Raw genomic sequence first — 10,070 nt, forward strand, 5'->3', positions numbered from 1 at the left:
CAGAATCAGAAATATCAGCATTGGCTGTGTTTGGCTGCTTTGCTCTGGAGCAAGTCTGATGAATGCTTACATCACAATGTTATACATAGATGTCAGCCTCTTGATTTTGTCTTTGTTCGTCATTTCCTTCTGCAGCCTTTCTGTTCTCTGCGTTCTGATTCGTCCAGGGCCAGGGGAACAGGGCGGGGACAGGGAAAGAGTTGACCAATCAAAGCAGAAGGCTTTCTACACCATCATGGTCATACTGGTAGTGCTGTTGTTGAGATGCTCTGGGAATCTGGTTGTGGTTGTTGTTGATGGGTGGAGCAAAGGTGTTGATTGTGTGCTGAAGATGTCTTTGTTCTGGTTTAATATCCCCAGCAGTCTGGTGTTACCTCTGCTGTTTCTACACAGAGCAGGAACATTAGTGTGTTGTAAGAACAACACCTAGTGAGGATCAGGATTAGATTTGCATTAAATCACTTCAGATTCTAGCAAACTGTCTATTTGAACATCTTCTGGTTTAATTTCCACCTGCTGCTGAGAAACATATCTGGCTCTTTAGCTGATCGATGCTCGACATTCTTGGAGCCCAGGAAGCAGAAGGACTCCACCATGTTGACTGTGGAGTCACCCAGGGTGATGGGGGCGGGTGGGGCTGCGTCCTTCCTAAAGTCCACAACCATCTCCTCTGTCTTCAGAGCGTTTAGCTCCAAGTTGTTCTGACTGGCCAGGTCACCAGGTTGTCAATCTCCGCCTGTAGATGTGTTTCTAATTTTGCTTTTCTTCATAATGACCATAAATAATGAAACGGTGTTGTTGATGTGTCAGTGGATCCATAATGATCTGCTGCTTTATGGTGCAACATCATGAAAACTTTTTGACCTTCTATCCAAAATTGTTCAGCTTTAGCTTTGAGATTTAATGTTTTTTATTTTTTTTCAAGTAATCCTATAATTGACCCTCAGTGTGTTTAAAGCTGTCTGTTATTTCCTGTCATCGTCTCACTGAATGTGTTTGAAAGGTTAAAGAAAAGCTGTGGAGTTAAAGAGTAACCAGCAGAGGGAGCTTTTTACTGGGAGTCAGGTGGTCTTGTTGAAGGAGTTGATCATCAAGTCTCCACAGTTAACCTGCATGCTATCAGCTCAGCATCATAACACACATGAATAGAAGAGTTGGTGCTCGGTTGCATTGTGGTTTAAATGTCTCGGGAACTGAAATGCAGGAAGAAGAAGAACAAGAAGAACAAGAAGATTAAGAAGAACAAGAAGAAGAACAAGAAGAAGAACAAGAAGCAGGAAGATGTCTCCATATTCACTTCATTTACATTTTCTGTTGTAGTAAAACACCAAATCATATCTCAGATGTATCAGCAGCAACATCATTTTTCTGTGACTCTTCTGGATTACAAATATTTTACAATGAAGATGAAAAAGTCTGTCTTTGCATTTAGTCTCAATCGACGTAGAACTGAAACACTACCTGAATGAAAAACATAAACTGTGGTCATTTTCATTTATTTTATTGTAAGAAAAGTCACCAAGTTTATTTCCTTGATTATTTAAAAGCATAAAAAACACTTTACTCAATGAAAGCATTATTACAGATATTAGTCATTTCTGCTGTCATAACTTATTCATTTCGATTAATGAACATCAAGATGTAACATATCAGTCAGTATTAATGCTAATTTACATCTGTGGTAGTAAGACAAGAGGGAACATTAAAAGTAACATATGACATATGTTGATGCAAGTTAATACACAAATAGAAGAGATTATTTTCTCTGAAATACCTGACTTTTTTGAATCACAAATATTTTAACTTTAAGCTAAAAATGAAAGAAAATCAGTCTTCTACATTTTGTCTTGAAGACCAAGAACTGAAACACTATCTGAGAGAAACACACAAGCTGTGGTCATTTTTCATATTTGTCTAAAAACATGTCAACATGTTTTTTCCTTGTTTCTTTAAAAGCTGCCAAACCCTTCACTCAATAAAAACAAAAATTTCTGCTGTAATAACTTAATTAAAATTCATAGTAACTGAACAAGGACAGAGCTTGTTAATGCACATCAATATGTAAACATGCTGGAGTTACCATTAATGCTAATTTACATCAGTAGTGTCTAGACAGGTAACACAAGACAGAACATTACAGGTAACATATGACATAATATATTGATGCAAGTAAATACACAAATAGAAGATGACAAAACAGTATGTTACATGCAAACTTAATTTAAACTCAAACCTGTAGTAACATGAACATCATTTAAAATATAAAGATATAACACAACATTTTATATCACAAATAGTTTTCTGACACTAAGAACAGACGGAGGAGAGACTCCAGGAGTCTGATTTAGTTTTTATGACTGTGACTTTAAGCTCTGATGACTCATTTAAAGAGGGTCCTCCAGACTGAGTGCTGTTAGTCCTGATGGCTCGTTTCTCTGATAAACTCGACACGGCTGCAAAACTGTAGGTGATTTCTTTTATTATCAGTAGATTTGGTAAAACAAAGACTGAAGACTAAGAAGAGAGCCAGCAGAGCTGCTGTCAGTCCCAGTCCACAGTAGAGACCGATCCTTCCCCGACTCTCTTGTTGTGGTGGACTTGTTGTGTTTGGTGTCTCAGGTTCAGGCCGATCCCTCGCTGCTGTAAAGAGACCAAACACATCTGTTTCATTTATGTGAAGAAAAACATTTCATTTCATTTTAATAAACGAAGGGAGTGTACAGATTTCCTCTTAGCTTTGATATAATCGCACACAACGGACTGAAGAGAGCTGTTGATTTTATAAAACGGTCAATAAGAACAGTATAACATTATGAAACTTAGTCACCTTCCAATTTAATTTAAATAGACTTTAATAAATAATAATGTTCACAATAAAGTGGGCCCTCCTTGGCTGGTTTCCCACACATACTGAGGTGGTTGCTATGTAACACAGTAGTATCTACTAGCAGCTAGCACAGACTATTATCACAGAATTTCTTTTGCATAACACCAAAGACAGACACCCAATTAACAAACTACCCAATCGAGACAGCAGGAGAGCAGCAACTTCCATTTTCTTCGAGGTAAAGTTATTGTTTTTGTAAAGGGATTCTGGCAGCATTGAACAGAGCAGAGATAACAGCTTCCGTTCTCCTTTGGAAAGGGCTGTCTGATGGCAAGGTTTAGGTGGAAAATATTCTAAATAAAGTGAACACTTTGGCTGATTTGAAACCAGGTCAATGTCCTGGTAGTGTGGGCAGATGAAAGACTTCCCTCCGAGGCACAAGATATCAGTTTGTAAAACGTTTTTTATATGTAAAAGGAATTTGAAAAGCTGCTGCCCCTGCAACCCGACCCTGGATAAGCAGACGAAGATGGATGGATGATGAAATTTGAATTACAATCATATGTGGTTATTATATGTACACTAATGCGATTGCTTGATTTGAACTACACGTTTTATAATAAATCAACTTACCAGTGACATTGAGCCAACATCTACCAGAGTTCCTCCCATAACTTGTGAACACTTTACACAGGTACAGTCCCGAGTCTTCAGTCCTGAGTCTGGACACATGAAGTCTGAGTTGTCCTTCTCTGAGGACGTCTTTGTCCCACTGGACTCGTCCTGCAAACTGTTCATGCTGAAACTCTGGGACCTCAACTCCTTCATGGAGATGAAACAGGACTGAGAGTCTGAGATCAGTTAACAGTTCACAGAAGATATTCAGAGAGTTGGAGGAAGTGTGAGGGTTGGTTGTGAAGGTCCACTCCAGTGTGATGTGCTGGTTCTCCTCTGCCTGATAGGAGGTCTGGGTCACATTCACTACTAATGTTCCTGTTGAGGAGACAGAGAGGGAAAGTGAGGAGCAGACACACTGACAACTTTAAACTCCATCTCCACATGTTTCTGTGGACACTTTAGTGATTCTTTGTTTAGTGTTAGTGGAGAATAAAGTGAAGCTGTAAACTAACCAGAGACACAGGAGGTCAGGATGATGAGCAGCAGGATGCTGCAGATCATCTTCTCCCTGTAAGAGGAGACAGAGGTGAAGAGTCACAAACACATGAGCTCAGAGTTCACTTCTTACAGGACAGAGAGAGGACAGATACAGTCTGTTTATACTCAGTTGTTACAACACCTGACTGTTCTGTTGTTTCATTGATGAGAGAAAACTGAATTTAAAAGATTTCACCATAACGCTGCAACATCACAAAATGTGAAAAAGTTTGAAAATAAAAATATCCTACCTGTTCATGTGTGTTTGTAGGTATTTACCAGGTCTATAACAACAAACTCCTCCACAAGTGCATGAACGAGGACGAGCAAGTTAGGACGAAGGTTTCTGGAAACTTTCTGCTGAACAAGTTTCCCAACATACTGACACAGACTGAGCTGGGAAATTAAACAAAGTTGTTTATATTTATTTCTTTATTAGGCAACAAAGTTATAACATTGAAAATAATATGTATTTATAGGAAGTCTAATGTCCTGGGCCCAGCTGTTCAGAAAAGTTGAATTTGTAAATCCCATGTTTTGCTATCCAGGAACAGGTAATCCATGTTACTTTTGAGTCAGTTTTCCAAAGAAAATTGGATTGAATCACCCTTATCCAGATACAAATGTTTCAATATTACCAAATCCAGATTACCAGGGTTCTACAGTAGCCCACATATTAAAACGTCAACTATTAACTATGTAAAGAACCAGAGGTAGAATCGCCAGCATGGGGTCGCCCTAAAGTGATGGTTCGGAGTAATTTCACCCTAGGGTCCTTTGCACCATGACCTCGAGCCAAACACCCCCCCAGAAGCTTTTTTCAGCTGGGTCGAACATTGGGAGAGTTAGCGTTATCAGCTGAATAGCTAATGGATCCACGTTTGCTACCGGGCAGTAAGACGAGTGCTTAGGGCCGTCTGCTAATTACAACACCGAAAAGAGATACAAATAGGTTGTTTGGCTCGAGGTCATGGTGCAAAGGACCCTAGGGTGAAATTACTCCGAACCATCACTTTAAGTGTTTTTATTTAAAGAGATAGAAAACAAAACAAACATCTCCTTCCATTTTCTATTTCTTTTCTTCTTTGAAATAGGCTGACAACAAACTAATGGAAACATATACACATACAGGTGTGGCTTTTACAGTTGCATTCACTTTGATTGCAAAGGGTTACATGTTGGACATGTGTTTTCCTTTGTCTCAGAGGTCACATGCTCTGAGATTTTTGTTTAAAAGATAGTGGTTAACCACACTGCTCGGTAGGGCTGCACGATATGAGGAAATTATTACGTATATTATTATTATATTATATTACGGTTATTTTGACTGATGTTGCGGTTGCGATATGATTCATGATATTGGAGGGAATGATACATTTTTTGGATCATCATTCTCATTTTCATTGAAACACAAATAAAAATGTGCTATTGTCATAGTGTAATTTTTGCAAGAATTTGTACCAAACAAAGATGTTTTCCTTTAGTCTGTAGGATGGGATGTGTAGGCCGAGACGTCTCTGCAGCCCCACAATCCTTCATTCAGAATGGTTAGACACATATTCTGCCTTTAACAAATATTGCGCCCCTTCCATTTTCTATTTATTTTCTTCTTACAGTCTGTCCCAAAACAAACTAATGGAAACAACATTTTTTACCTTATTCACAAATACAGTGTCATATATTTAGCACATCTGTTTCAAATCATAACAGACCAAATAGAAACCACCGGGAGTGTCCAACATAATACTGGCCTGTATTGTCCCCACAACATGTCCACCACTGGCTCTCCGTCAGACTGACTGGCCGTGCAACACAGGATGTAATAGTTAGAAACTACTTTAGATCTCATCTCTGATGGTTGGGTCATTGTTAATAATTAATATACAATGATCAATGACATATTATTTTTGTTTGATATTGACAACTGTTTGGTAGATAATTTTATGGGGACAAACATATATTTATATAATTTAATTATGTTCATTATTGGAGCTTTAAAGACTTAAAGGGAAACAAGTCATCCTGTTGTATGAATTTGACACTAAATAAAATGTAACTGATCATCCAAACTAACATCGAGAAAAAGCCTAAAACAAAGTTTAAAACAACACGTCCTGTCATTTATCAACTGAAGATCACAATATGTCTGAAGATCAAATCCTGGAGGAACTTTTATAATAATAGTTCAGTAAAGAACCAAATATAAAACTTGCGACAATTTGTTTGAATCATTTTCTAATCTGAGAGTAAATTAACATGTTTGTCATTCTAAACATCAGTAAATGTTGCACAGTTGATGTACACAATAAAAACAAACCGTGAATCATGAAATATGTTTTATACTTACTTGTTTCGAAGAAGAGCGAGCAGCGAGATGTTTTGTGTCTCCTGAGTTATCAGATAGAAGGATGAACTGCTTCTCTACTCTGAAAATATTTGACTCAGAATATGTAGTCCTACCTGTTCTGCTGCTCAGCTCAGGACACTAAGGAGGAGCGGCAGCAGCTGATTACATTATTTTTGTTCAAAGTGAAAGTAAACAGTGGCCATTAAGGCATAACATGTTTCAATGAACCTGAAGTCCATAGCAATACAAAATGTCCAAACATAAACTGTAGTGTGTGTTACCTCTGCCTTCGTGTCCGTGAATCAGCCTCCATCCCACCTCTCAGGAACGAGCCGATGCTAACGTTAGCAGCTCTGTGTCTCCAAAGCGAAGCATGTTTATGCTATAATTAGCATGTTTGCTAACATCATTTTCCCCAGGCGGCAAAATTACGAATCCCACTATGGCCACGCCAAGTACCAGACATATCCTCCAGTCTGGACATATCACAGAAACTGTGAAACACCCATTTGAGTCATATGATATCAGGATGAAATCAGGAGATTAGCGGGACAAATTACTAATGGGGAGCAGAGGGACAGAATAAACAGGAGACACCCGCGTAAATCTGGAGTGTTGACAGCTATGGCATATATAGGCCTACTGTAACCTAAAGGTCAGAAAGACCGAAAAGTGTTAATAAATATTTCAGTATTCCAGATGTCAAAACAGTTTTAGTTTTTTTTTTTATTTCTATACTGACACACTGTGACAGAGAGAAAGAAAGAAATACATGATATGTGAAAAATGTAATTAAGTATAAAACATAATGCATCTACACATATAAACAATGGCATCATTAAGTCAATATAACTTATTCAGAGGTTACACAAAACAAAGTGAGGAGTTGTTCACAAGACTAACTACTTTAATTATAGTTTTAAGGTAAATTAATAACAGCACAATGTTTTATTAAGTTCCCTCAGTCCTGATCTCTTCACTAGTACAGGAAACTAGAGTTTGTACATCTTTAGTAACATTTAAAACCATTTAATTAATTAAATATACTGTTATGTATTTTAACAAGCCGTTAGTGTCACCTAGTGGAGAAAAAGCTAACAACAATGAGAACTCCTTTATTCAGGATCCAGTCTACAGGAGAGGACAGGGACTGTCATCTCTCACTGAATGTGTTTTAAAGGTTAAAGAAAAGCTGTGGAGGTAAAGAGTAACCAGCAGAGGGAGCTTTTTACTGGGAGTCAGGTGGTCTTGTTGAAGGAGTTGATCATCAAGTCTCCACAGTTAACCTGCATGCTATCAGCTCAGCATCATAACACACATGAATGGAAGAGTTGGTGCTCCGGTTGCATTGTGGTTTAAAGGTCTCTGGAACTGAAATGCAGGAAGAAGAAGAAGCAGGAAGATGTCTCCATATTGTTCTTTGTGCTTTCTTTATTTGCTGTAATTTACCAAATTTGATTCACTTCATTTCCTTTTTCTGTTGTAGTAAAACACCAAATCATATCTCAGATGTTTCAGCAGCAACATTATTTTTCTCTGACTCTTCTGAATTACAAATATTTTATATTGAAGGTAATGATCAATCAAGAACTGAAACACTACCTAAAAGAAAACAAGAAAACACACAAGCTGTGGCCATTTGTATTTTTTATTTATTTAAGAAAGGTCACCAAGTTTGATTACTTGATTATTTAAAAGCTGCAAAACCCTTCACTCAGTGAAAGCATTATTAACATAATTGATATCAGTTATTTCTGTTGTTATAACTGAATTTAGACAGAAATAGGTAGTTATATGAACAATATTTAAAACATAATAATATACATTTTATATCAAATAGTTTTCTGACACAAAGAACAGACAGAGGAGAGACTCTAGGAGTCTGATTTAGTTTCTATAACTTTATGCTCTGATGATTCATTTAAAGAGGCTCCTCCAGGCTGGGTGCTGTTAGTCCTGATGGCTCCTTTCTCTGATAAACTCATCTTTTCTTATTATTTAAAACAAAGACAGAGAATCAGTAGAACTGCTGCTGCTGTCACTGCTGTCGGTCCAGCGTAGAGGATCCAGATGTTTCCCAGACTCTCTGGTTCTGGTCTCACTGTTGGTCTCTGAGGTTTTGGCTCATCAGTAGCTGCTGTAAAGAACAGAAAATATAATGTGGCTGATTGACAGGAAGGAAACCTGTTTTAGTGAAAATGACTATATAATCTGAATCTTTCATTTTTTTAAGAACAAACAAAAAAAAACTCCAGTTCTCCTGAATCAACTTACCAGTGAGATAGGGAGTGAACAGGCTCTCCATAGACAGGCTCTGGTACAGTACAGGCAGCGCCTCTCTTGCCCGGTGGGCGGAGCTCGTTCGCGAGTGAAGGATTAGACAGAAGCTTATGTTTTTGCACATAGACTATCGCCACTTCTACCGTCATGATCTGGTTGTACAGTCCTGATCCAGTCTCACCTCCACCTCCACTGCTGCTGCTGCTGGAGTCCAGCTGCTGTCTACCGCTCAGAGGCTCTGCCTGGACTGGACGTCTATCCCGTTTTTATCCACTTTGGGGGATTTTAGTTATCGGAGGTGGACTTTAAGTTGTTTTTAAGCACTTGTCGTCTGCTGGTGTAGCACTCTTACCGATCGGGATTACTTTGATCTTATGATTTTAATGATCGTGCTGTTTTTAGGAGTTCTTACCATTTCAGCTGTAGGCTCTGTGTGGCAGAACATGTGCCGTTCCCTAAAAGAAGAAAGTCAGCTTTATATTCACCTTCCAGCTGTGTAGCCTATATATATATATATATATATATATATATATATATATATATATATATATATTTATTTATTATTATATATTTTTATATGCTGATGCTGTGTGTGGGACAGAAGAGACTCAGGGTGAGGTGTTAAACACAGCTGATGCTGTCCTCGTGATCATTTGATAAACTCTGCTTTCTAAACTCTTTCAGATATCCCAAACAGAAGCTGCAGGAACAAACTGATTGATTTGTTCAAACGGCGTTCAAAGTTTATTAATTATACTCGATGACCTATTGGATTCTAATATAAAAGACATATTTGTTCTGTTATTGCAACATTATTACATTATAAATAACAAGAATAGTTATTAATAGTTATTATTTATATGAAGTATATTGTCCAGGTGAATAAATGTGAATAATGTGTTTCAGTGTTGTCTCGAGACAGTTTAAACCCTTTAGTAGTGTGAGCTGTTCCAGATAATAACTGATGGATTTATGACCCGGATTCATCTGCTGCTGTTAGAACTCTGAATATGTTTATTATTGAAAACTCGGAAGACTTAAAAAGGAAACAAGTCAGACTGGTGAAGCTGTGTTTCTGTGTTGCGAACTTTATAAAAACTCACTTCCGCCTTTTCTCCTGATATCATCCGAACTAATATCCAGAAGATAAACACAGTGAACTCTTTGTTCTGTCATTAATCAACTATAGACTACTGGGAAATCAGAACAAGTCTGAAAATAAAACAAAAAAATCATACATAAAAATAGTTCAATAAAGATCAAAATATAAAACGTATTCAACTGATTTGACTCGGTTTTCTAATCTAATTAATAAATGGCAACAATGTCTGCTAAATAATTAAATTATCATTTAAACGGAGAATCAGCTGCTTCTCTGAAGAAGTAGGTTACTTATTTAATCTTCATCAGCTCAGCTGGTGACTCATGAGGAAGACCTGCAGCCATGTTGTTACTTTGTCC

General features: G+C 37.6%; 1 protein-coding gene across 1 annotated transcript; it reads right to left on the reverse strand.

Moving 5' to 3' along the window:
- Positions 1-225: 225 nt before the first annotated feature.
- Positions 226-6,370, reverse strand: LOC114545332 (uncharacterized). Its single transcript, XM_028563606.1, has 8 exons — positions 6,330-6,370; positions 4,234-4,378; positions 3,958-4,013; positions 3,461-3,820; positions 2,516-2,640; positions 2,098-2,108; positions 514-705; positions 226-385 (listed from the first exon to the last, which is right to left on the reverse strand). The coding sequence occupies exons 2-8, from the start codon at positions 4,239-4,241 to the stop codon at positions 226-228; spliced, it is 912 nt and encodes a 303-aa protein (XP_028419407.1). The 5' UTR covers positions 4,242-4,378; positions 6,330-6,370.
- Positions 6,371-10,070: the final 3,700 nt, after the last annotated feature.

Source organism: Perca flavescens, chromosome 19 (genome assembly GCF_004354835.1).
Source record: "Perca flavescens isolate YP-PL-M2 chromosome 19, PFLA_1.0, whole genome shotgun sequence".
Taxonomy (NCBI): Eukaryota; Metazoa; Chordata; class Actinopteri; order Perciformes; family Percidae; genus Perca; species Perca flavescens.